Source organism: Bos grunniens, chromosome 18, assembly GCF_055505025.1.
Source record: "Bos grunniens cultivar Pamir isolate PY7600 chromosome 18, Bosgru_T2T1.0, whole genome shotgun sequence".
In the NCBI taxonomy this organism is placed as follows: Eukaryota; Metazoa; Chordata; class Mammalia; order Artiodactyla; family Bovidae; genus Bos; species Bos grunniens.
Genome location: NC_141182.1, coordinates 48,540,840 through 48,568,059, shown reverse-complemented (window position 1 = coordinate 48,568,059; position 27,220 = coordinate 48,540,840). Strand labels below are relative to the sequence as shown.

General features: G+C 55.7%; 1 protein-coding gene and 1 long non-coding RNA gene across 5 annotated transcripts in view; one reads left to right on the top strand and one right to left on the bottom strand.

Moving 5' to 3' along the window:
• Positions 1–27,220, bottom strand: part of ACTN4 (actinin alpha 4) — a 73,824-nt gene that overhangs the window by 24,462 nt on the left and 22,142 nt on the right. For all 4 annotated transcript variants that reach the window (XM_086352353.1, XM_086352356.1, XM_086352355.1 and 1 more), the window contains exons 2-4: positions 4,331–4,445; positions 3,947–4,066; positions 421–507 (exon numbers count right to left, since the gene is read on the bottom strand). In XM_086352353.1, the coding sequence (XP_086208479.1) occupies positions 421–507; positions 3,947–4,066; positions 4,331–4,445 (322 nt within the window). The remainder of the gene's footprint in view (positions 1–420; positions 508–3,946; positions 4,067–4,330; positions 4,446–27,220) is intronic.
• The window catches only part of LOC147353780 (uncharacterized), a 38,413-nt gene continuing 16,719 nt past the window's right edge, over positions 5,527–27,220 (top strand). The window contains exon 1 of the long non-coding RNA XR_015145943.1: positions 5,527–27,000. This is a non-coding gene — a long non-coding RNA (uncharacterized LOC147353780). The remainder of the gene's footprint in view (positions 27,001–27,220) is intronic.

Here is a 27,220-nt window from a genome sequence, read left to right as displayed (position 1 = left end):
AGGAGGTCCCTCCGTTCCCCGTGGGCAGCGCCCTGTGGACTGTCCTCAGCAGACTGGGCGTGCTATGAGGGCAGGTACCACGTGTGTCCTGGTCACCGCGCTGGCCCGTCACCAGGAGCCCCTCCACACGCTGGCCCCGTGGTTTCCCACCCTGTGCTGGCCTGGACCCTGGAGGCCAAGTCCGAGGGTGGGAGGTGGAGTGGAAACATGGGTGCTGATGCCCCGCAGAACGAGGCCAGGCCTGACTCTATCGCGAGTCTGATCCCAGACCACCACATGGCGCGGTGATGGACTCAGGAAAGAGCCTTGAGGCATGAAGACAAAACACCCGAGAGTCTAACCAAGTCCCCAGAACTCGGGTGGCACCAGGGTTGAGAGAAAAGGCTGCTCTCTGCTGGTCGGCAGGCCACCGGCTCTCACCTTCCACAGAGATGTCCTGGATGGCGAACCTGAGGATGATGGTCCAGATCATTCCCAGGGTCATCTTCGCGTTGCCGTCCACAATCTCTGCACACAGGGAAAGGCGCAGAGGGTGAGAAGGTTGTTAGAGCCAGAGGGTGACTCCCCAGGTGGCCCCCGGCCCTGTCTAGAGTTCAACTCCGTCATCTGACAGAGCTGCCCAGGCCTGTCCTGCACCACCTGTGCTGGGAGGTGTCCCTCAGCAGGAAGTGTGGTCCCCAAAGCCTTCTGCCGCTTGGCACCCTCAGGCTTCCTTCCACACACGTGTTCTTAGCCACACAGGCCTCCTCCTCTTCGGGCAGCTCGTCCTCGTGACCCAGTGCAAAGGACTGCTCCCAGGCACTGTTGGGCCTGTGTTTCCGGCCCCGTCAGGTGCAGGCCACGCTAGTGTTGTTTGAGAATCTGTCCCCTTCCTTCCAACCAGTGCTGCCACCTCAGTCCAAGCCACTGTCGTGTCCCCCAGATCTCGATGCACCGCCTCCTCCGTCCCCGTGATCCACTCCCACGCAGCAGGGTGGTCACTTTTAACGGGTGTGTTGGATTTGTGTTGAGCGCCTGCTTCAGGCCCCACCGTGCCTGACACAAACCCTGTGTGCTGGAGGCGGGCTCACAAGGCCTGCTCTGCGTGACCCGGTTGCTCCCTCCCTGGCACTCTCTAAGCTCCGCCCTCTTGGCGAGTCAGAGTTTGCTTGCTTTAAGGATCTCACACCTTCTGTCCCCCCAACAAAGTGCACCCCTTGCCCCCTTCCTCAGAAGGCTGGTGGTCCTTCCCAGCCTGTTCTACGTCACCTCCCGGCTTCCCTGACTTCCCTGGCACCTGCTCTTGCCCTCACACGCACACACTGGCTGGTCTGTCTGCTAGTTCCGGGGCTTCCCAGCTGGTACAGTGGTAAAGGATCTGCCTGACAAGCAGAAGTCATGGGTTCGATCCCTGGGTCAGGAAGATGCCCTGGAGAAGGAAATGACAACCCACTCCAGGATTCTTGCCTGGGAAATCCCACGGACAGAGGAGCCTGGTGGGCTACAGCCCATGGGGTCACAAAAGAGTCAGACACGACTGAGCGACTCAGTGGCAGCAGTAGCTGCCTATTCCTCGTCTGCCTTGTCATCAGTCCTGCACCCCCAGCACCTGGCCCGGCGAGAGACAGAGAGAGACAGAGAGACAGAGAGAGAGAGAGAGAGAGAGAGAGAAAGAGACGTGGAGCCACGGGCAGCGGGGAGCAGGGGGCACAAGGGCCAGCTGCCAAGCTTGCACTTCCTCAGCTGACCGAAAACCACTCTCTCAGACTCCTAGGGGTGAGAGAGAAGAGTCTGGACCACACGTTCCTCAGCTTCAGCAACTTGCAGAAAAACCACTTCTGTGACGCTCAGGCACTGTGGGGCCTGGGGCCGGGTGGAGAAGTGCGTACGAGCAGCCGCAGACCAGAGCCCATGGGCCTGACATGCTTGTGGCGGTCCTCTCAGGCCTGTAGCCCACTGCGCCTCTCACAGCCCAGATGCAGGAGGGAGGCTGGGAGAACAGAGGGAGGCTTCAAGAGACTGTGCTCACCGGCCTCGAGGACAGAAAACTCTAGGTGAGCCTAATTTGAGGAGGAGGGACGACGGTCCCCCAGAGGATGGGGCCCAGCCTTCCCAGAGGACACACTCACCAGGAGGGGCTGGGGTGGGGGGCTCTTTAGTCACTGGAGAGGCTTCCCCCAGTGAAGCCGTGGGCTGCCGGCTGAGGGGGGCTCTCCGTTTGAGGGTTTGGGGAGAGGAAATACATGCAGCTGGCTGCCTGGAGGCAGGGGGAGGACACGGTGTCCGTGCGCACCTTGCCCAGGGCAGAGAACCCCAGGCCTGGAAACTAGGGTGAGCCTTCTCATGGGGTGAGAGCAGGGATTTGTCTAGGAAATCCATGCTGCGTTCCTCCTGGGTGCCGGCCGCAGTGCCCGTTCCCAGCTGGTGCCCGAGAAGGCTGGTCACGGAGGGCTTAGAGAGTCCCTGTGATGGGGGGAAGGTGGCCGCTCTCATGACACACCCACCAGCTGCTCCCTGGACCTGCAGCTGTGCCTGCGCCTCCTGACCCCACTCACAAGCCCCACAAGGAAGTCATGTTCCTGCAGCTGCTGAGACGGTGCAGAGGGACAGGGAGTCAGGGATGGGCGGGGGGGCTAGATCAGGGCTCTCAGGTACCCCAGAGATCTCAGAATGGCTCCGGCCAGCTGCCCACCAGAGGCCCAACGGCCACGGGTGCTGGGAGCAAAGCGGTCTGGTCCTGAAGGGAGAACGTTTTTAGACTGAGTTTTTCTCCAAATGAAAACTGACGACTGCCATGGGTCTTCTCTCACCCTGTCTGTGTTTACAGGCTAGCATTTGAGCAAAATAAAAAAAAATGCAGCTGTGAGAAGCAGGAGGCTGGAGGGGAGCCAAGAGGAAAGATCCATGCAAGGACAGAAAATCTCAGGGCCTGATTGAATTCGGGCTTTTTTGTTTTTTTTTTTAAACAAACACCAACCACCTCGACCGTGGCATGCGAGGCTTGGCACCCCTCCTTGGAGACGGCCCGGGCCAGGGCAGAGCCTTGGAACACGGGACGTGCATTCCTGGCCTGGAGTCTCAGCCAGACTCTCAGAGCCCTGTCATTAACAGCAATTAGTTTTCTTTGTTTTTCTAAAAGCTGGGACAACATGGATGTCGGGGTGTACGAAACCCTGCTCTGACTAATGAGCAAGACTGTGAGCCCAGGCTGATGGGGACCTTCTGGGCTCCATCAGGCCTCGCCTGGTCTCCAAAGGCGCTGGGAAGCTGAAGACAAGAGCTCCAGCTGCTGGAGCGAGGGTATGCCGCTGCTCCCGCCAGGGCCCAGAGACAAGGTCAGGGTGCTGGCTGGGCACCCACATGGGGCCCAGAGGGGTCCTGGGAGTCCCGTCAAGAGGCCACACTCTCCCAGGCCACGCAGCCAGCAAGGTTTGCTCCCTGACCTCTGGACCTACACTCCCTGCCCCAGAGCCCGGACACTGGGCTGCGAGCCTCCTCCCCTCCTCTGAGCCCCTCCTGCCCCTGGACACCAGGCAGGGCCTAAGGGCAAAGGTGCTGCCGGCTCGAGACGGCGGGTCACGTGTCAGGCCCAGCACCGGGACGGTGAGTGAGGTGTCCGCGGTCCGAGCAAAGCCATTCCTCCCCTGTGTCCCTCGTGACTGGGTGAACCAGATTCCCTGGTCTTGGACTGGATTACTCTCTGGAGGAAGGAAAGCAGGGGTGGGCTGTGAACCCAACGCCACGTGGAAGGCAGTCACTGTGGGCACCACGTGGTGCATCCGGCACCATCTTGACCACCAACACAGCTTCTTTTTTTTTCTTTCCTGGATGCCTGGCTTGTAGGATCTTAGTTCCCTGACCAGGGATTGAACCCGGGTCCTCGGCAGTGAGAAAATGGACTCCTAACCGCTGGGCCTCCAAGGAATTCCCGCAGCGCCACTCTGCTCCGGGCCCCACCCAAACTCACCTTCCGCCCCGATGGAGACCAGCTTGACCCCTTTGCTGGCGATGAAGTCCAGTGCCTTGTTCACGTTGTTGATTTTGTGCACTCTCATCTTGCCCCGCTCTGGCTTAGGTAACCGCTCCCCTGAGGGCGAACACCATGAAATGGAGAGAGAGGGGAGACTTAGGGTCCCTGCTGCTCCCCAGAACAGGCCGACACCGGTGCAGTGTTGCTGCAGCTGGTAGAGGCCTTGCTCTTGCCTGGCAGCCATGGGCAGGGTGGGTGGTGTCCTGGGGGCACCTGCAGGGTGGCTGGGCGGTGTCCTGGGGGCACCTGCAGGGTGGCTGGGTGGTATCCTGGGGGCACCTGCAGGGTGGCTGTTGCGGGGAGGTGGGGGGCGGTGCTCACCTGAAATGACCTCCAGGAGGAGCATGAGCTTGAGCCCGTCTCGGAAGTCCTCATCAATGTTCTCGATCTGCGTGCCGGCCTTCCGCAGGTGGGAGTTGCACCAGGCTGTGAAAGTCTGGGGAGGCAGAACAGAGGGTGGCCAGGAGGGTCAGTGTGGCTGTCGGGGCTCTCCAGCAAGAGGGCCGGGCTGCGGCCCTGACTCTGCGTCAACAAGGCCACCATGGGGCCCTCGCCAGGGGTCAGGCCCTGGGCCCAACCTCTATCTACACTGGCGCCCATCTCCACAGCGACCCAGGCAAGCTGACGGGAGGAAACTGAGGCTTAGGCTGGTTCCCAGACCACCGCTTGGTCAGCGGGATAATGAGTGGCAGAGTGTGGACTGGAACTCACATCAGCAGCCCAAGTCCTGAGCCAGAGCAGAGAACACCGGAGGATGGGGCCCGGGCGTGGCGTCCAAGGTGACTGGCGCTCAGCCCCCTGCTGGCTGGGGCCTCTGTCGTCATCGACTCCAGCGCCAGGGAAGTGCGTCACATAAGTTAAGGTGGACGTGTCCAGACACCTTCCGGGGAGACCGGCCCACGCAGCCCCAGCAGCAGGGTCTGGGAAAAAGCCCACGCCTGTTTCCCACGGGAGTCCCCTGCCCTGTCCCCACCAGCCTGCAGGCCCAGCGTGGACCTGGGCCGATGGCCAGGAATGCACGAGAGCTCGCGCTGCGCCCGAGTGTGGGCAGAGGCCGTGTGGGGGGCGAGGGGCTTCCAGGGAGACACTGGCCAAACACCATGTGTTTTGACAACAGTCACCAGAACAGCTCATTGGGAGACTCAATGCGAGGCCCCTCGCAGACAAAGAAGCCGCCTAATTAACATGCCGCTAGGCGGGTGTAAGCGAGGGTTCCCTCCAAACGCAACGATCCTTCCAAACCCGAAGAAAGGCGGAGGGTTGCGGGCGACTAGGGTACCCCACCCGCCTCCCACCAACAGGAAGAACAGCTCCACCGCCACCACCCTGGAGAGACAGAAATCTGCCCTCGGCTGCCCCTCCACCCCGCTCAGTCCACACCTACCCCTCCCTCACCATCAGCCCCTCTGGACACCCACCCAGGCTGACTAGCCTGCCCCACCCGATCCTGACTCAGATGCCTGCCCCTCCTCTGTGCAGATCTGTCAGAGGACCACTGTTTCCCCCCGCCCCTTTTTTTTTTAGTATTTTTATTTATTTGGCTGTGCCAGGTCTTGGTTGTGGCATGCGGGATCTAGCTCCCTGACCAGGGATCAAACCCAGGCCCCCTGCACTGGCAGCGTAGAGTCTCAGCCTCGGGACCCCCACCAGGGAAGTCCCTCTGCTTCACTCCTAACAGGTGCGTGCTGTTTTCCGCCTCCTGGCAGCCGTGAGCTACTCTGGAGCAGGTTCTCAGCGAGGTGCGCACGCATCCGCCTCCCCCATCTTACTTCCCTCGCTCCTTCCCCTGAGCAGCTCTGAATTCGGACAAACCGGGGCCAGGCTGCTGGTTACACCATTCCTGCGGGTAGGTTACCCAACCCTCCTAACGCCCGTTTCCTCATCTGCTACGTGGCAGTGAAGACACCACCCGAGTCACGCACGGTCAGTGCAAGGGTTCGCAGTGGTGACCCTGTGGAGCTGGGCCACACAGCAGGTGCTCAGTTCTCCACACACCACGCTTCCCGGGGCCCCTCCTCCTCGGACACCCTGCCCGCCCTGGCCACCACACACAGCCCTCGGCATCTCGGACAGCATTCTCCAGTCATCTGTGGTCTTGCCAGATGCTACGTGCATATACATGTGTGCTCCCGGGGGTAGAAATTTAGTCTCACATCACACGTGCCTTTAGAATGCCCAAAGCACAGTGGTCTCAGGCCTGGGCAGTGGGCAGCAGCAGGCCGGGCTGGGACAGGAAGTGCCAGGGGATGCTGGGCCTCTGCTGTCCCCTGCTCCTGAAAGATGCAGTGGGGCAGCAGACTGGCCACCACATCCCTGGCTGAGGACACAAGAGGGCAGCTCCCAGAGCCCGAGCCCCCGGTGCTTCTGGGCCGAGCTCTAGGCACCTGGTCTGCGGGGAGGGCATCTCTCTCCATCAGCCTGTTACACCTGAGGCAATCCTTCAGGGCTTGAGTGCCGGCCCCTCAGCTTACCTCTGGGTTGCAACCAGGTGACTTGGCCTACCTACACCTCAGCATCCTTCTCTGTAGGACAGACTTATCAGAATTTACCGCCTGTATCTGCTGTGGGATTAAATGTGGGAGGAGGGTGGAGAGGAATGCTTTAAAACATCGGCCACAGAGCTGGGCGTCAAGTCCCGAGAACTCTCGCACACCTGGGAGCACACGCACACCAGCGGCGTCCCACTCCATCCCTGGGAAGGGTGGGACCTAGTCTCTCTGCAAAGGCCCTGAGCCCAGCACCACGGTTTGGAGGGGAAACGAGATCGCAGGACATCCTCTCACTCCAACCTGGGCGGGCTCTGAATGAACCTGGCCTCACTGGGCTCAGGTCGTCTGTCCTCAGAAGATCACAACACCGCCCGCTCTGCACACATGGCCCATCTCCACACCTTTGCTCACCTTCTCTGGGCAGGTAACAAGAGCTCTGGCTGGGGGCTCACCCAGACCTGCCTTGCCCACCGAGGCCACCTTCCAGGGGGGTAACCTCAGGCAAGCAAGGAGCCTCAGGCTCCGTGCTGGGTGAAATGGAGGCAGTATTCTCCCCTCTTAAACGATGATTAAACAAAATAACGCAAGTAAATCACTTAGGACTGTGCCTGGCACAGATGAAGTATTCAGTGTTAAACAAATGTCAAGGGAAGGACTACTTTCAGATAAATGGTAACTCTGCCTGGCACTCCGTCTCCCTGGCCGGAAGCAGGCGGAGGCCCAAGCAGAATGCAGAGCGAGTGCTCGGGGAGAATACCGACCAGCGCGGCCTTGGTGGCGAGGAACCCGACACGTGACGGACGGGAAGGCCGCCGACACGCCCCACGCCCGCACTCCATGGCCTGTCCGGCCGTCTTCTCCTCGCAGAAGACCAGGGGCATCTGCTGACACCAGAGACTCAGGGGGCCCCGAGCCCAGGGCACGGTGGGCAGGAGTCACGAGGCCCTCCTCGGGATCAAGCCCACCACTCGCAGCCCCAGCTCCATGTGGCACGACTGTGAGTAGGAGCTGGAGTTCCAGTGGGACATGAAAAATTCATAGCTGCTTCTACTTGGTTACAAAAATAACATTCTGCTTATTCACTCCCTCTCCCTGCCCGGTTTAGACTGAGATGTGCGGGGTGGGTAGTGTGGAGGGTGGTTTCTATAGATGGAGGCCTCGTGGGTCTGCTGTGCCCCCGCCACTCTGCAGCTCTGTCACACAGCACAAGTTGGGGAGCGCGGCCGGCCCTGCTGGCTCTGCGATGCCCAGGGCGCCGTGGGGCGGGACACCCACTCCCGAGACGGGCATCTGCTGCCTGCCGGCCAGGGGCAGGCCTGGCGCTGAACCCACCATGCTGAGCAAAAGCAGACCCAGGCTGCACGCTAAGGAGCTTCCAGTGTGATGAGGGACAGAACTGATCTCATTAACCAAGCGATGACTCAACTACAGAAGTGACACCCGCAGGAAAAGAGGGAACGGTAACAACCACAGCAGACACTCCCATAAGCTAACTATGTGCCCCGCGCTGTTCTGGGCACTTTGCCACATGTTAATAACATCTCTCATCCGCACAGCTACCTTGTGAGGCGGTTGCCATTTCTGACCCATTTAACAGATGAGGAAACCGAGGGTCTGAGAGGTGATGTGATTTGCCCACAGGTAGTCATGTACCTGTAAAGTTACAGAGCAAGATTTAAAGCCAGGTACCCTGGCCCAGCTTCCCAGGTGGCGCTAGTGGTAAAGAACCTGCCTGTCAATGCAGGAGACATGAGAGATGCTGGTTCAATCCCTGGGTCAGAAGTTCCCCTGGAGGGAGGGCATGGCAACCCATTCCAGTGTTCTTGCCTGGAGAATCCCATGGACAGAAGAGCCTGGCAGTCTACAGTCGGAAAGAGTCGGACATGACTGAAGTGACTTAGCACGCACCCTGGCCAAGCAGCCACACTCTGAGGCATCACCTTGCATTTGCCCTCCTTCCTCTCACCTCTCAAAGAGGGAGCTCACCAAAGTGTTTAGGATGCTGGTGGGGGAGGGGAGGACATTTCCCTGAGGGTCCAGTGGTTAAGACTCCGCAAGCCCAATGCAAGGGGCCCAGGTTCAATCCCTGGTCAGGGAACTAAGATCCTACAAGCCACGTGGTATGGCCAAAAAGAAAAGGAAAAAGAGAAGGAAGCCCTGGGGAACAGCTCCTGACCTTCTGGCCAGGCAGACCCAGGTAAGTTCCCCTGTGGAGAATGAATGGGACAAAAATAAGAAAGACATTCCAGAAAACGGGACCAGCATGTGCAAAGGCCCTGCAGCAGTGAGAAAAGAGCCTGGCCCTGGAGAAAGGGAGGGAGTGAAGGAGAGCAGCCTGCGTCATGAGGCTGGCAGGGCCACCCTCATGGGGCTGCTGCTGTGTGGGGACTGAGCCAGAGGGGCAAGGGTCAATGTGTGATGACAGGGGGTGGTGGGGAGGAAGGGTAAAAAGCTTCTTCTAAGAGAAACTTGGCAGGAGGAGGAAGACAGAGGAGCCGTGTTAAAGATGCCAACAGTGGTAACCAAGCAAGGCACACTCAAGGTTTTGGCTTCATCTGGGAGGGTCTGGGACTGCTGGCCCTCTGGGGGAGAAGGGAAAAGCCATAAGCATCTACAGCTCATCTGGGTGGGGCTGTCAAGGTCACTTCAGGAGCAGCACTGGTTCTGAGCAGTGGCATGTCCCTAGCGCCTCATCTAAGAGCCACCAGTGCAATCAACGAGCCGACAAAGCCTGACCTGGAGCCCAGATTAGGCACGGGAGGAAGTGAAGCAGACACAGAGCTTACATTCTGGTGGTGACGGGCGGTGGGGAGGTGGCAGAGAAAGGGTCTCACTGAGGCTAAATGTGCAGTAACTGTTGATGGCTAGCTCTTACCATTTACACGGGCTTGCCTTGTAGCTCAGTTGGTAAAGAATCTGCCTGCAATGCAGGAGACCCAGGTTCGATTCCTGGGTCGGGAAGATCCCTTGGAGGAGTAAATGGTAACCCACTCCAGTATTCCTGCCTGGAGAATCCCATGGACAGAGAAGCCTGGCGGGCCACAGTCCATGCAGTTGCAAGAATTGGACACGACTTAGCGACTAAACCACCACCACCATTTACACGTGGGAACAGTTTAAAACCCCCAATCCTGTGGTCATGTGAGACACGTCATCTCCACTTTACAGGTGAGGAAACTGAGGCGGGGGGGGAGGCTAAAAGACTTGCCGAAGGTCACACAGTCAGTAAACACAAACACGGGGCGGACACCCATTCCTCTGAGTGGAATGTTCCCTACCAGCCCGGGAAAGCAAAGTCAAGAAAGGTCCTGTCCCCATCTCGGTCCCCAAGCTGGAGCTGAGTTCGCATGGCGAGCAGAGGCAGGCAGGGCTCTTCCCCTCAAAGCCCACCTGCTTTTTTATTAATTCTTAAAAAAAAAAAAAATTTGATCAGGCTGCATGGCACACAGGGTTCTAGTTCCCCCACAAGGGATGAAACCCACACCCCCTGCATTGGATGCAAGGAGTCCTAACCACTGGGCTGCCAGCTAAGTCCCCCACCTGCTTCTTAAAGGCTTGGCCTGAGCCCAGGCGGACAGTACCAGTGGCGGCCCTGCCATCTTGTGAAGCAGGCCTGCACACAGCCCTTGACCCACCTAGTGAAGAAGGAAGGATGTGGACACTGCCTCTGAGAACACATGTGCACAAAACCACAGAGAAGAGCTTTCAGAAGTTGCCTCTGCACACTGGCAGCCCGTTAAAGATTCTTCTCCGGTTGTTAAAATAGCACAAGGGTGTGGGGGAGCGGGGGAGGGCGCGGGGTAGGAGAAGAGAAGACTTGGTTTGGGCTCCACGGGTGCACTGGAAGGCAAGCCTCGGGAGCACCCCCCCAAGCTGTTTCTGCTTTCTCACTGTGTGTTGGAAGGGGAGGGCAAGGCCAAGCATCACTGGTCATCAAGTCCTTCCTGTGTCACAGGGGCCCCTCCCAGTGGCCAGGATGTGGGGCGGCTGGGTGAATGAATGATGGATATTGTTCGGGAGGTGACCTCAGCGGCCAGGAATGTGGCAGCAATGGGCTTTAATGAGCCATTCATGGGTGACTCCCTCCCCCAACCCAGAGAGGTAAACCTTCTGGACTCTGGGGCAGTCCCCAGTAAGAAACCAGTGGCCCCCCAGCAGGCAGGGTGATGGCACGGGCCAAGGGGAAGGATCCTGGCGGGATGCGGCTAACCCAGCTGAAAAAACTTTCCTGCCCTTGTCTTCTCAGCGACTACGTGTTATAAGCCATGTTCTCAGTACTGGAGGGGGTGGCGTGGAAGGAAATGTCGGCTGGAGGCTGGAATTCCACTAAACCCAGACTGAAGGGAGTCTCCTGCAAAGTCAGCTGGGACCCGAGGCTCGGGCTGGGGCGTGCGCGCTGGCTCTGATGATGGCTCTGGCGAAGAAGCTCCTGACCAGGGCTGGGGGCCGCGCTCGCCTGACCGCCAACGGACGCTCACATGTGGATTCCATTGACTCCACGCTGGACAGGGCTTTGGGAAAAGCCGCTGGCTGCCTCACGCTGCACCCCCGCCTTCCACTCTTTATACCGCCCACCCCCTTAGCCAGACGTCCCAGGCCAGCAGCCTGACCCAGAAGGACCGGTTGCCTAGCTGAGCCCCGGCAAACTCTCCCAGGGCACTGGCAGGCAGGACGGGGTTCCCTGGGGAGCTGGGAGTTGTCAAACCTTGCCTCTGCAATACCATGTTGGGTTTGCCGCTCCGCTGGGGCGTCGGCCGCTTTGAGGGGGAGGGCACCATCCCGCCTCCTGAACTCCCACCTTGCCCGCTGTGGCCTCGGCTGCTGCCCATGGTTCCTGCTTCCACGGGACCTTGGGAAGGGTGTCCAGGGCTTGGACACAGGGGAGGGACAGCTATTTATTCCTGGGGTAGGCACCTACCCTTCTTATCGCCCATCTGCCGGCTACTGCCAGGCTTCGGGCAAGGCCTGGCCCCAGCGGGGCATCTTCTCAGGTCCTGAAAGCAGAGCCTGCTCCCCTGGCCCCTGGGCTTCACCAAGCCTAAAGGTGCTTTCAGGGTCCGAAAGCTAAGCCTTCCGGAATCTGGGTTACCAGTGGCCCAGGTGAAAAGGTGACTGCCCTGGCAATACCCGCATGGATCCATCCAGGAAGTCTGTGAAGCCTCTGGAATGGCTCTGAGATTACACATGGGAGGGCTCCTTTGAAGTAGCCTTTAGCAGATTCTAAAGATAAAAGCCAGGGAGCAGGTTGAGAGAAGAGAAAATGAACTGGTCATGATGACATGGCCACGACCAAGACAGGTGCAGCAGCGTGGGGCTCGGATGGCCCCGCCAGCTCAGGTCATCAGGGCTAGCGGGGCAGGGGCACGGGGACACTTCGGTTGCCTGTCCGGTTCCCAACTGCACAAGCAGCCAGGGACAGAGCTGAGTGCTTTGCCCCTTGACGACAGAACCTAATTTGAAAGCAATTACAGGGAAACAAGGAATGCTTCTTATGTCCTAGCCTGCCGTTGCCTTATTCGGAGTTTTTCTCGGCCTACATGAAAAAGCTGACTTCCCAGTCGGAGGAGAGGTATAAATACCGCAGAGTGGAGCAGCAAGCATTCCAAAGGTCCTGCGTGTCCATCCAGAAACCATCTCTTACCCCACCCCCTAGTCCCCTCCCGGTAGCCGGCGTCCCTGCCTCTGCCAACCCCCCGCGAGGCGCCAGAAAGCAAGTGAGTCGTTGCTGCCATGGGCTGCCTCTGGAGTGCTGGCCCCTCCTCCTTGGAAACGCTGGGCTAAGGCTTTCTTCTAGGTCTCTACAGGCTGCTTAGTTCTCATCGCGCAGGGCTTCCCTCAGATGCCACTGTCCCAGGGAGCCTGCCCTGACCCTGCTATTATCTCCACCATGCTATCACCTCCCTGCTTGTTCACCCACTCCACTGGTCACTATCGGAAACGAGGTTCTTTGTCTGTAACCCGTCTCCCTCCCACGTGCAACAGAAGCTCCACGAGAGCGGGGTCCTGCTGGCTGCAGAACCTACTGCCTGGCATGGTACCTGGCGCACAGTAGGTGCTGTGTAAATCCTAGCATGAATCAAATAGGGCTGGGGCTTCTCATGGCCAGTCGCTTAGGACTTCACGATTTCTAATCCCATTTAGACTGCTGAGGGTTCCTACTTAGGGATAAGACTGCTTGCTCTCTTTCAGGAGCTCACAGAAATAATCCTGGAGCTGTACACGTCCCTAAAACAAGCCAGGAAAGACAATGCTGTTGGTGTGCCACCCCCAGGGAATACAGCTGCCTTCGGCAGCCCTCTTCACTCAGGCATCTGAGGCCACTGGACATGCAGAGGCCCTGGTTCCAGAGGAGTTGAGCCTTAGGACTTCCCTGGGGGTCCAGGTGGTTAAGACTCCACGCTGCCAGTACAGGAGGCCCGGGTTCAATCCCTGGTCAGGGAACTAAGATCCCATGTGCCATGTGGCATGGCCAAAAGATTTTTTAAAACAAATAAGTTTTTAAAAAGAGAAGCTGGCCTACACAGGGGCGGAGTAGTAGGTGGGCTAGGAGGAGGAGGCTGAGGAGCTGGCAGACACGTGAAGACATCCATCTGCCAGGGTCTGCAAGGCGGAGGGGTGGACAACATGGCCCAGTGCTCCAGAGCAAGGGCTTCCAGTCTGAGCAAACGTGGGTCTGAATCCCTGCTCTGCCACCCACTGTGTATGGCCACAGAAGATGACCTTCACCTCTCTAAGTGTCAAGTTCTTCCTGTGTAAGATGAGGATAACAGACATGTGGGCACTCAACAGGGTAACAGAGAAAAAACACGGCACACACAGCCTGTCAGAGTGGCTGTTCAACAGAGTTTCTATTAATTACTGGTGGTTTAGTTGCTAAGTCATGTCTGAATCTTGCTACCCTATGGACTGAAGCCTACCAGGCTCCTCTGTCTGTCGGATTCTCCAGGAGTGGGTTGCCATTTCTTTCTCCAAGGGACATTCCCAATCCAGGGATGGAACCCTGGTCTCCTGTACTGTAGCCAGATTCTTCACCAATTGAGCTACGAGGGAAGCCCCTTTGATCACCACATTATTCCTGTTCAGGAAAGTGCCATCATTGGTATCAGCCCTGCAGTTGGTACAGCCAGACCTCCCCCCTCCGCCCTCAGGATTCACCAAGCTGGCTGGCTGCTTCCCAGTGGCTGACACACAGCGGTCTTCCCCCAAACCTTCCCTCCCCTTGCCTGGCCACTCGACTACCAAATGAATAAAGGAATATAATGATCAGCTCTCGTTATTCTTGCTTCAGAGAGCCTTCCAATCCTGAGGTTCACAACCCTGGCTTTACAACAGAATTATCTAGGAACTTTCCTGGTGTATTTGCATTTTCTCTCTCTAACATTTACTGCCTTCAGCCATTAAGCTTTGAAAAGGCAATTTGTTACGCAGCAGTAGGTAACTAATACAAGTCAAGTAGCTGGATCACAGGCATGATCTCTTTTTAAGCATGTACTCTTTTTTAACCACATGCAGTCTGGTAAATCAGTTTTTTAATTGAATTATAATTCACATATCATAAAACTCACCCCTTTCAAAGTACATATAAAGGTCAGTGAGTTTTAGCATATCCACGAGACTGAAAAACTATCACCTCTGAGTCCAGAACATTTTCATCACCCCAGAACTGTGAGCAGTAACTCTTCTTCCTTCACCCTCCCTCCCCAGCCCGACAACCACTAATCTACTTTCTCTCTGAATCTGCCTCATGGAGACATTTCACACAAATGGAATTATACAATATCTGGCTTTTTCTGGCTGGTTTCTTTCATTCAGCATGTTTTCAAGGTTCACTTACACTGTAGCGCATTCCTTTTTGACTGAATACTCCATTGTATGGACATACGACATTTTGTCCATTCACGAGTTGATGGACATTCGGGTTATTTCTACATTTGCTATTGCATACATCTGCTATCATGAGTAATGCTGCTACTGACATTTATGCACTAATTTTTGTGTGAAGATATGTTTCCAGTTCTCTTAAATATATACCTAGAAGTGCAACTGCTGGGTCGTATGGTGAATGTATGTATGTTTGATCATTTGAGGAACTGCCAAACTGTTTTCCAAACGGGCTGCACTATTTCACATTCCCACCAGCGGTGTATGATGACTCCAACTGCTCCACATCCTCACCAGTTCTTGCGATTAACTGACTTTTTGATCACAGTCACCCCAGTGGTTGAGGTGGTATCTCGTTGTGGTTTTTGATTTGCATTTCCCTCATGACTAATGATGCTGGGCATCTTTTCATGTACCATTTTCTAACTGTGTATCTTCTTCGGAGAAATGTCTGTTGTAGTCCTCTGTCCGTTTTTAACTGGGTTATTTGGTCTTTTCACTGTTGCATTATGAGTTCCTATATATTCTGGACATCTGACCCTTACCAGATGTATGACTTGCAATTATCTCCCATTCTGAGGGATGTCTTCTCACTTTCTTTTGTCCTTTGAAGCAAAAAGTTTTCATTTTGTTTTTTAAATTTTGGAGAATACCTAGTTTTCTTTAATAGCTTATGTTTTTGGCTTATCTAATAGACCATATCTAATATCTAACGGGCTTCCTTGGTGGCTCAACTGGTAAAGAATCCACCTGCAATGAGGGAGACCTGGGTTAGGTCCCTGGGTGGGGAAGATCCCCTGGAGAAAGGAACGACTTCTCACTCCAGTATTCTAGCCTGGAGAATTCCATGGACCATATAGTCCATGGGGTCACAAAGAGTCGGACACGACTGAGCGACTTTCACTTTCACTTTCTAATAGACCACTGCCTGTTTTCTTCTAGAAGTTACATTTAGGTCTTTGATCCAGTTGGAGGTACTTTTTGCATACGCTATGGGGAAAGGGTCTAATTCTATCCTCCACATTCAGTTGTTTTGGCACTATTTACTGAGAAAGCTATTCTTTCCCCAATGCATATGTCTTGGACCCTTGTTGAAATCCAAGCTACAGTAAATGTACAGGACTGGAGAGCTTCTTAAAAAAACGCCTGAACTTCACCCCAGGACAAATGAGCCAGATTTCTTGGAAATGGGTCCCAAATACAATATTTTACAAATCTCTAACCAGAAGCCAGGGTTGAATCTAACAGAAAGCCAGGGTGGAGAATCACCACTCAGATCTAACCTTTTGTTCTAAAAATGAGGAATCCAAAGCCCAGGCAGAACCAGGGAGCCCTCGCCACTGCATCTGTTAGACTAGACAGGACTCTTGGAGAAGCAGGGGACAGGCAGCCCAGGGTACAGAGGTGCCCCAGTCTGAGCCTGTCTCTGTTCTCAAACGGACCTTTCTGGAGTCCTCTCACGCATGGAAAACTGAGCCAGCAACCCATAGCTGCTCAGATTACACTCCACAAACTGGGTCCTCCCAGGGTTGGGGGAAGCCTGCTCCCCCCGAACACACACACACACACACAGAAGCCTGCTCCCCCCGAACACACACACAGAATCCACAGGGAAGCAAGGGTCTGAGCTACAGGCAGGCGGAGCCCACGGGGTGGAGGTAGAAGGCAAAGCTCCGCTTTCAAAGGAGGCCTTCTCAGCAGGAAGAGGAGATGGGTGAGGCCTACCTTGAAATAGCTACCTTTAAAAGAGAAAACTTCCACTCCCAAAAGGCAGTTTTAAAATTAGGGCAGCAGCAGCAGAGGCTGGGGCCCTGCCCTCTGCCTCCTCTGGCCCCATCTGGCATTCTGCTGTGAGACAATCGAGCACAGGAGGCCCTTCACCTGGAGAACAGGGAGTCTGAGCCACAAAAACCCCATTTATTTTCAATGGCTTACAGCTGGGCTCGGGTTTCGGCCTAGGGAGGGGAGATTAAAGATCGTCTGGTTTAAACTTTGATCCTTCAGAAAGATAGCCAAGTGAGCCAGTTCTGGCCTCGAGACTGTGCGGCCTGGAATCTGAACAGGTGCCTAAGAGGACCGGTCTTTAGCATTCACACCTCAGCCGGGGCAAATCCGCCCATTGGATGGGCTTGTCCAGGTAACAGGTGTTTGGTATTTGGGGAGAAAAAGTCGGCGAGGGGGAAACTGACGGGACACTGATGGGACCTGAGTGTCTTCCGCCCTGGGCCATGGCAGCCCACCCCAGGAACTCCCCAACAGAATCCAGGGGTGCAGAGAGTGCTGAGGGCCAGGGCCACCCGACGGCAGGCACGCCCATTCCCCCATCCTACCCTCATTCACCTTCTAGAAGACAGCTTGTTTTCTGCTGCAGTTTACATGATCCCTGAACTGGGCACTGCTGGTAGAAGGGCAAGCAACTGGGGCCGGCCCCGGAGTGATCCCTAATGGTGCTGCTGGTTTCGCCTTTGACATCTGAAACTCCTCCTCGGTGATCCCTTTCCTTTTTCCTGTTTTTGGGATATTCTGATTCATCAGTCAGCCAGTCAGGACAGAAGCCTTCTCCCGCTCCAGTGCAAAGCAGGGAGGTGGGCGACACGGCCAGGGTGGAGCGGGTTGGGCTGGAAACCTTTGCTCTGGACACACCGGGGGAACCGGAGCCGGGCCAGTGCTCACAGACGTGCACTGTTTCCTATATGCTTTGTCCCGCTGCCTTCTCGCTCTCACAGCCTGGGAGCAGACAATCCCTTTGGGAAGCAGGGCGAGCCTTGAGGCTGCGTGAACGCAGGCATTTATCTGCAGGACCCATTCTCCTCATCTCGGAGTGGACCAGCACCGGCAGGGGCACCGTGGAGGTGCTGGGTGCTCATCAGCCCGCCTGCCTTTTGCTGAGGCTCGTACTGGAGAAGACAGTGAATGAATCCATCGATCAATACGGGAGGTGCCTCAGACCAGAAATTCCAGGCCTGGAGTTTGAAGTTTGCCAAGAGGCAGTTGGAGTTGTTCAGAATTATCTACTCTTGCCCTGTGTCCTACCTCGCTGGCTCTGTGTCCTGGCGGGGTACTAGAATGGTCCTGGGGGTGGGAGGGGGAGGCATCATTTCTGTAGGGTAAGAAATCACTCTGGATTTGGATTCTTTTCTTTTTTTTTCTTTACCATAGGCACTCCTTCTCAGACCCCTTGGACACACAAGATGGACAGTGTCTTAGGAAGATTTTAAAAAAGGAAAAACCAAAATATGGTTCTATAGCCAAAGGGTAATTACAGGACTGGGAGGAACCAGCAGAGAGAGACTGAAACCTCTGACTCATAACTGCTCTATTAAAAACGGTGAAACCGTTTGCCCTGGCGGAACGACAGGGCTAGACTGTCACCCTGGCTCGCCCAACCTACAGGCCTTCCCCTGGCTGGTGCAAAGGCCTAGCTGAACCACAGGGAACCACAAGGCAGGCAGAAGGGGCGGCGGCTTCAGGGGCAGCGTGACGTCACAGGACAAAGGCGCCCCTGCTGCTCTAGGCTGACTCCTGGCCCTGAAACGACAGAGTGGCTTGCTCTGCGTGTGCGTGGGAGTACACACGGGGGGAAGTCAGGGGATGAGGGGGCATTGTGAAGTTGTGAGTTCGGTTTTCCAGGGAGGGACTCTGAGGACCAGCTCAATCTGCCCCATTAAAGCTACTAAAGGAGCTGAGCCTCAAAGGAAAACAGCAGAGGTGTTTGTACAGTTGGGTGGGGTCTACCCTGACACAACTGCGTGGATGACTCACAGTTACTGAGCGCTTACTATGTACCAGGACTTGCTCTGAGTGCTCTACATTTTACAGATCAGCCACCTGCCTGTGGTCACACAGCTGGTAGGCGTCAGAACCGGGGCCCACACGTCTCCTAACCAACCTAGAGTCTGGCCAAGGCTGTTTTCCGTTTCTGCTTTTCACTCTGGCAGGGGCAGGGCCCTCTGTGAGGTACCTCACTTGAGTTTCTTTCCTTTGAAAGCAGACACACAAGTGAGCGCAGTCCTGGAGACCCTCCGCCAATTCCACCCGCCACTGGGGCCACCAGCGCCCCACACCCCCGACGGCCGCGTCGCAGGGCTAGCTCTCGGGCTGCTGTGTGAGTCACGGAAGAGGGAGGGCTGGTCAGGTGACCCACGAGAATCAGAGCTATGCTGAGGTGGCCTGGTTACCTTGACATTCCTGAGATTCTGCCAAGGTAAAAAGTAACCCGAGGAGTTTGCCTTATATGGGCACAATGACAGATTTCGACTTGACAACGTGTTAACTGACCCTGTATCAAATATCAAATCCGTTCCCAGACTGCATAGGAGACGCCCGATAAAAGCCTCTCTGATAGTATAGGAAAAAACAATTTATGACGGGCTACGGCCAGTGACTCATACAAAGGTGCAGCCATTGTGTGCCCTGACGAGGAGGGAAGAGAAGGCTGGTGGTTCTCCGGCCACGCGGCTCCATCGCTCTCTCCCCGACACGTGATCGGGGAGGCCTGGCTCCCAAGCCTCCCTCTGTTCACAGGGCTTGGCTGAAGGCAGGGCCCGGAGGGAATCAATTTCAGGCTGGGGTAGAACAGCAAGTCCTGCCTGGACTCTGAGCACCCGGACCACCTGCTTCCTCCCAGAGGAGCCCCAAACAGGAGAGGCAGGGGCCGAGCTGGAGGCTCCAGGGATGACAGGGCTAGGTCTGAGTGCCCCGACACTGCCCGAGAACAGAGAAGCTGGCCGGACCCAGGATCCCAGAGAGTCATCTGGGCCTGGGCCTGGGCTGACGTTGCTGGCATCGGACCCCTCCTCCAGGAGGGGGAGACTCATGGCTCAAGAGCTTCTCCCAAACTTCACTCATTCATTTCCAGTAAAAATGCTGCCAACTCCTCAGCACTGGGATTAAACAAACATCCCTGCCCTCACGGAGTCTACATTCTAGTGGAGGGGATGACACGGAAGGAAGGAAGATGGTGGTGGTGCAGTAAAACAGGGTTACGCAACAGACAGAACTGAGTAACTGGGGAGGGAGTTCAGCCAAGTCAAGGAAGACCTCTCTCTGAACCAACAGAAGGGGCCAACCAGTTGACAGCAGGGGGGAGATCATTCCAGGAGGAGAGACCCCAGGTGGGAACAGGCCTGGACGGTGTGGTGGAGCACAGAGAGCCGAGAGGAAGAGCAGAAGCCTAACAGGCCCCTGGAGGAGGGCTGGGGACTACAAGTCTAAGGGTTGCTGTTTAGTCCTTAAGTCATGTCCGACTCTTGTGATCCCCGTGGACTGTAGCCCACCAGGCTCCTCTGTCCATGGAATTCTCCAGGCAAGAGTACTGGGGTGGGTAGCCATTGCCTCTTCCAGGGGATCTTCCCGACCCAGGCATCGAACCCACATCTCCTGCATTGGTGGTGTGTTCTTTACTGCTGAGCCACCAGGGAAGCCCGTTCTAAGAGTGGCAGGAAGCTTTTGTGGGGGAGGGGGCCGTAGCATGACTGGATTTAGGTTGTGAGAACAGCCCCTGGTGGCCGTGGGGCAGCAGGGTTACAGCAGTGAAGATGGAAAGAACTCTGAAGGCAGAGCTGGCAGGACGCGCCCATCCTGTGTCAACGCCCCCTCCTTCCCAGACTCAGGTGACGGTTACTCCACAGCTTTGTGCAGACGCGGAACCCCCCCCACCGCCCCCACCAAGTCATCTTCTTTAGAAACACACAGGCCTGAGAGTGAACCCCAAGAGGCTTCACAAAGGGACAGTGGACCTCCTCTCTCAGCTGAGACACAGACATGATGCCCAGGGGCGATTTTCAAACAGCATTCTGAAAGAGCTCAGCTGCGACGGGTGCCGGACGGAGGACGGGTGGGTAGGGAGGGAAGCTGCCTCCCTACTCACATTTAACCTCAGCAGCTATTTATTCGATTTTATAACATGGCAGATCCATGTGGGATTCGACTTGAAAGACAGCTGTGCCACTGGAAAAATGTCACTGCTTTAAATCTTAAACCCCCCGTGCAAAATCTATTTCGAATGGCTGCAGCCCCTTCCACGGTAGCCCCTGCGTCCCACGGGAGGGAAGGGGGGCGGACGGGGCAGGAGGCGGCTCTGGCTCCACTGACGTGGACCCCGTCAGTCCCATCCCCTCCCCTGCCTGGGCCTTTGATCCTCTCTGCGCTGTGGGTGGCAGGCGGCTGCAGGAAGGCAGACACGCCATGTGCTGCCGTCCTGTCTGAGATGACTGAGGCCCGCTCCCTTCGCTAAGGTGGGGCTACAAACAAAAGGAGGATAAGAAGGCCTATATCCCAAAGTGCACCCCACCACCCCCCCAGCAGCTGGCCTGTGGCCCACAGATGGAACCTGTTGCATAGAACCACCGAAAAGGCAGCCTGAATTCACAACAGAGTGACCAAAGTGGGCAGCTGTTCCCCCTCACCAGTGGGAGCAAACCCATGCCGTGAGTCTCTAACTTCTATAGCATCCTCTCCTCTTGGAAAAGAAAACAAAGAAAAAAGGAAGTAATGGAAAGTGGAGAAAATAAGAAATCCCCTGTTTACGTAATTAAACATCAACAAGGGTGACACTGGCCTTCAGGTAGCTTCCCATCTCCTGGAGAAATAGATTCAGGACAAGTAAAGGGAATCACAGCTGAGGGTCTGGGGAGACGTACAGAACCTGCCGCTCTGCCCTGGAGGAGGGCACGGTCCGGCTGGAGAGGGACACCGGTGAGCCAGTCACTGCAGGGCAGTGTGATCTGAGAACAGCAGAGGTCAGGCGACACCGGATCCGGGCCCTGAAAGAGGAGCGCTATTCTGATAGGTGGTGACCTGGAAGAGGGTCGTCCCACATGGTGGAAACATCAAGAACAAGACAACATTAACGTGCAAGAGATCTTTGGGGAACTCCTCAGGGAAAGATGGGCTTCTCTTGTGGTTCAGCTGGTAAAGAATCCGCCTCCAATGCGGGAGACCTGGGTTCAATCCTTGGGTTGGGAATATCCCCTGGAGAAAGGAAAGGCTACCCATTCCAGTATTCTGGCCTGGAGAATTCCAAGGACTGCATAGTCCATTGGGTTGCAAAGAGTCGGACACGACTGAGCTACTTTCCCTTTCAGGGAAAGATGCAAGAGACGGTGGCAGCTGGGGTCAGAAGGTAGAGAGGCTAAGGAACTCAGAATTTGTCCTCTGGGAAGATTCCTCAGAGTGACCTGGTTAGATATGAGTCATGTTCATGGAGCCACCGAGATGAACTGGGAGACTGGAGCGAAGCCAGTTAGGAGGCCGCTGTGAGAGACCTGGCCTGGTGTGGCCAGGGTGTTGATGATGGAGCCAATGTCAGAGCACTTCCTGTGTGCCTGGCAGGGTGCAAAGGGCGCATAGCACTAACTCACGGGAGACTCCCCACAGGCCTTGGAGGCAGTCAGTACCCTCAGCGGCCCAGGCGTTTCCCTGCTGTCACCCAGCGCAAGGTACTGAGAGCAGCAGTACTTGCAGTTTACCCCCGCTGGTCTGACTCCAGAGTCTGTACTTTTCAAGTGCTCACTAAGTGGCCCTGCGTCAGCAGTAGCTAAGGACAGGAGGAGGGTCAGGATTCTGATACTTGAGAGAAATAAATAAGTAAAATCTGGTGCCCGTGACAGGCTGAGGAGTCAAAAGATGATTCCAATGTTTTTGACTTGGACGTCAGACCCGGATATGAAGAACCCAGGGAGAGGGGCTCGAGAATGAGTCTGCCTTGGGACACGCTGAGTGTGAAGTATGTGCATGCAGCACAGCTACTTGGCGTGTAAGTTTGAACTTTCATCTAAAACTCAGAAGAAGTGGTTGAGAATTCAAATGCCTTTCAACACAGGGGACACGGATTCGATCCCTGGTCAGGGAATTAAGATCCCACGTGCCGTGTGGCCACTGAGCTTCTGCGCTGCAACTAGAGAAAGCCTGTATACTGCCATGAAGAACCCGTGCAGCCAAAATAAAAATAGCTTTAAAAAAACTCAGCAGAAAGGCCATTTGTTTGCACATGCATTCACTCAGTCATTCATTCGAACATGTTCTGAGCTTCTCTTAGGGTGGAAGAGGGGAGAAGGCGATGTCGAGGAAAGCAAAGGGCAGAACTTTTTGTTTTTCTTTTTCCCTGAGACACACTCAGAACCATCCAGTACAATGGTGTGTGGCTCCGTCAAAAACACAGACACCGTATCCATTAGAGAAACATACGGAAGCAGTTAGGGGTGACGTCTGGGGTTGCCTTTAAAACAGTCTGAGGGGGTTGTGTGCTGGGAGAAGCTGATGAAATAAGTTTGGCAGAAGGTTAGTAACTGTTGATGCTGGTGATGGGTACATAAGGATTCCCTCCGCTTTTGTATATGTTCATGAATGTGTTGGGTGTGGGGGGGAGTTCAAAGGACCACGCACTGCAGAGAGGTGGACAAAGAGGGCCGGGGCCCCTGCCGCAGCCCAGCACCTAATACAGCTCCTGGCACTAAGGAGGCACCTAACACATCCCGAATGGGCACTGCTGTGCCCACACCTCAGGGGTGGTAATTAGCCAGTCTCTGGCGATCTCGGAGAGGACTGTTCGGGGGAGTGGCTGGGGTTGGACAGTATTTGGGAAGTGAGGAAATGGAATCAGCCAGTAGAGGCTGATACATTTTTTAAATGCATCGAGGCCAATAGCCAAGCATATATCTTTCCCCCAGGATAGAACCCAGCTGTTGGACCATCCAGTACTATTCTACTTTCCTGTAAGAGACAGACGACCAGGCTGCTCTGAGGTGAACTTCTCCCCCTCCCCTCACCGTCCCATCTCCACTCCCAGCCTCAGATTCCCACCAAGTCCCCTGTGTCCCTCTCCTCTCATTATCCAGCAAAGGCTGCCGGGCAAACAGGCCCTTTTCAAAGGTGTATCGAGGACACCTCACTATCGTCAAACGAACAGGCACTTCTTTCTCACTTTTCTCCTCTCCTGCGGAACAAAGTTGCATTTAAAAGGAGAAACAATCTCAGGTTTTGTTCTCCAGAACAGAGAGAAGGTCCCAGGGGCCTGAACTCGGAACACGGAGCAGCTCATTCCCCAGGCATCGCTCACACGGACAGCGAAGGAGGTGTGGAGGGATGAGGGCGGACAAAGCCCAGGGCCAAGGCCGACAGCAGAGACCGGGCGGCTGGGTCGCCCTGGGTCCCGTGGCCCCGAGAGCCCCGAGGAGCTATCGAATTCTGCCGGACCGCACCACGGAGCCTCTCTCTTTCTCTAGATTTTCCACGGTCCTGACTTCTCTGCCAATGCCCCACAAATAACAATGGCCACCAAAGATAGCCCAGACCGCGCTTCCTCTCCTGGTACCCCGCATCTCCGGGCTCCGCTCAGGACACGGAGGCGAGTGGGCTGCCCCAGAACCCGGTACCACAGTAGCCAGGCTTCGGGATGGCGGCCAGCAGTGAAACCACAGGGCTGGGTTTTTAACGTCTGTAGCTATCTCGAGAAACAAAACACTTTATTGTCTCTTGCTATACTGAGTTAATTTGACCTATAGGTAGCAATCTCTGTATAAAAGGGAAGAGTTAAAAAAAGAAAAATTTAAAAAAAGTCTCCCTGTGTTTAGCTGCATTTTTTCGGGGCAGGGTCCTTCTCCTGTGTTGTATCCGGAGGCCTGGACCACTGCCTGGCACACAGCATGTGGACACCTAGCTTGGGAAGTATTTGCACAAAATGGGATGAATTCTGTCCCAACAACGTCTCTCCCACTCTCCACTGACAGTGATGTCTCCCCTCCTGAAAAGCATCCTCTTTGTGTTTCGTATCTGGCAGGCACTGAGGCAGAAGTCAGCCAGGACAGCTGGCTGACCCACTGGGTCTGGGGAAGGACGGCTTATGACCTTCTAGAGCACGTGGCTTACACGGGGCCTGCAGAGGGACTTCCTTCCCAGAGGAGCTGAGGGTGAGCAATCTTACCCTTAACACCAAGCTGCTCCACAGGAGGCACTCAAGTAAGTGGGTGAACAGACAGGTGGCAGGTCCATCTGACCTGCCTGATGGACTGGCTAGTAAGTAATCTATGCGGCACAGATACAGTGCTCCGATAAACATACGTTTACACTCTGTAATACTCTGTAATATATGTTATCGGAGCACCTGTATCTGTTCCACATGCTAGGAATACACACAGCAAGAGACACAGCTGAGTCTACTCTCAGGCCCTCACAGTGTCACGGGAGGGTGGAAAGATCAAAACACGGGTAGAGCTAACAGGAGAAAAGGAGGTGACAGGCGCACCCCTAAGGCAGAGACCCAGCCTGGGCGGGACGGCTCGAGTGTGACTTGCTGAAATGGTGGGGGAGAGCTGCAGATCTCAGGAACCAGGAGGGGCTGCGTGGGAACCCGGTGAGGGAAACAGAGCTCTGCAGGTAGGAAAGAGTGTGGCGCAGAGGCAGCTGGCGTGCCTGAGCACAGCAAAGCGAGGGGGGGGCGGAGACAGACAAGGCTGGGGAAGGAACAACAGACCCCCAGGGCCCCGGGGCTTCCAGACTTGGGATATGGATCAAGATTTCAAGCAGGGCATTTTCTGTCTCCCACGAGGAGATGGGATGGCGGGGGGCGGGGGCGGTTATCGTTGCTCAGGCTTCAGGACGGGCGCTGGGGCCACACTGGTTCCGCTGCTGCACAGGGACAGCGAGGCTGCTTCAGGGGAGCCGGTGGGACCTCAGGGCTTCCTGAGATGAAAAGCCACAACCCGGGCCTTTCCGGGCTCCACTGCGGTAAAGAGCATAAGGGCTGCCTGTTTACCTTTCACATCCGGCCCCGGAGGCCCTGCCCGGGTGGAAAGCTTCCCAGAGGGAAGGACACATGGAGCGCTCTGCAGGATACACAATGCCGCAGGGAGCCTCCCTGAGGCCCGCGGGGCCCCCTTGGCCCACTAGCAGGACACCGAGGCAGTAAGCACGTGGTCCTCCTGGCTTTGCTTTCTCGCCCAGAGTCCGCCCATAAACCACGGGGCTCCACCCTCCACCCTGGGCCTGAGACTATTAAGGATGAGCAAGACACTGCTGCCCCTTTCTAGGATCCTTACTTCCCAAGCCCCCTTCAATGCTTAACACATCCATATCCAGCAACTGAACTTGTTCGATCTCTGAGTCCATCTTCAAAGAGCAGGGGTGCGGGGGGGCTCAAGAGGAAGAAGATATAAATATATAAGAATAATTAAGACTGATTCGCAATGTTGTATGGCAGAAACCAACACAACACTGTAAAGCAATCATCCTCCAATTAAATTAAAGGCCTCATCTAGATAAAAAAAATTTTAAGTCGGACAATGAATATTAGTGGGAAAAAAAACACTAAAACAAAGAGCAGCTGGCTTCACACTGGAGACCATAAGAAGCGCTATCATCCTAATTCTCTGGCTGCTGTTTCCGAGTTGAAGAAAGGTTCCCGGCACCCCCCACCCCAACCCATCACTCCTGGTGGGACTCTAGATCCCACAGGAAGAGACCTCTCGAAGACTCCGTCCTAACTGCCCACCCCAGGAGACAGAGTCTAAGCAGAAGAGCCGCCATCTCTGCACCTCGGCAAACATGCCCCACCCCATCGTTTTACTGAATCCTGACCCTGAGGTCAACACATCACTGGCTCCATTCTGTAGACGAGGAAACTGGAGCTACCTTGCCCAAGGTCCAGCCAGCAGTAAGTACAGCACCAGGGTCAGCATCTGAGCCTTACTCTGGCTCCATGGCCTGTGTGTATGAGACGCCATGTCTACAGGGCAGGGGTGCCGGGGAGCACACGTGGGCCCAGCTTTGGCCTCTCCATGCACCGCAGGAGTCCCTGCGTCCTGGCCTTGCTCTCTCCCTGCTGTGAGGCCTCTTGATTGAGTGATGAAGAGCTGGGTCCATCCAGCTGACCTTTTATCACCAAACCCTCTGGTGGCAGCTGCAACCTCTGCCCAGCACCTCATCAGCCAAAGTGCGCCCGATAGCAGGGTGGACTTGAGCCCTCGAGGGCTGGAGGCCTCGCTGTTGGCCAGAAGAAACGCAGCTGGAGGCGTTCACAAAAGATCCTCCTCTCTTAAGAGGTATTTCTGGGCTTATTAAAAAGCAACAAAGTGGAGAAGGCAACGCACAAGCCAGGCTGGCTGTACCCTCACCCTGTGCTTTTCAGGCCACGATTAATTCTTTGGCTGGTTTCAGACCTTCGTTTTCAAAGATATCTAGTTTGTGCTTGTCTGCAAAGGAATGTAGCTGGGCACCTCCCACCAGCAACACAGAAAACAACTCCTCCTGCCATCACCTGTTCTCTGAGGCCAGGCCATATATAGGCAGACGGCACCCGGAAGGTTTGGCTGGGGAGCTACATCAACTCCCCAGCTCTGAGCCACCATTCAGACAAGTTTCGCCAGACGTGTGGGGCTTGGCTCCCACCCAAGACGCCACGGTCAAGGTGAAACACACAGCTCTGGGCTACTGAAGCTGGGACGTCACCAACCTTGTCCTGCAACCTGCACGACCCACGTCGTAGGTGACTTGATGCCCTCGCCTGCCTCAAGTCCAGGGATCACCAGGAGCCCCTGATTCATATCACCAGGAGCGTAAAGTCACAGAGAGGAGAGAACCAATCCCTCAGCCCTGATGGGGGAGAAATCACCTCGAAGGAGAAGGGTACGGTTTGATTCCTGGTTCTGTCGTATATCGGCTGAATGACCCTGGGCAAATCACATAACTTCTCTGAACCCCAGTCTCCTCATCCATAAGGTGGGATAAAAACAGGCTGCTGCAAAGTTTTGTTTTGGCTGTGAGGCACAGCTGGCAGGATCTTAGTTCCCCGAGCAAGGATCGAACCTATGCCCTTGGCAGTGAAAGCACAGAGTCCTAACCACTG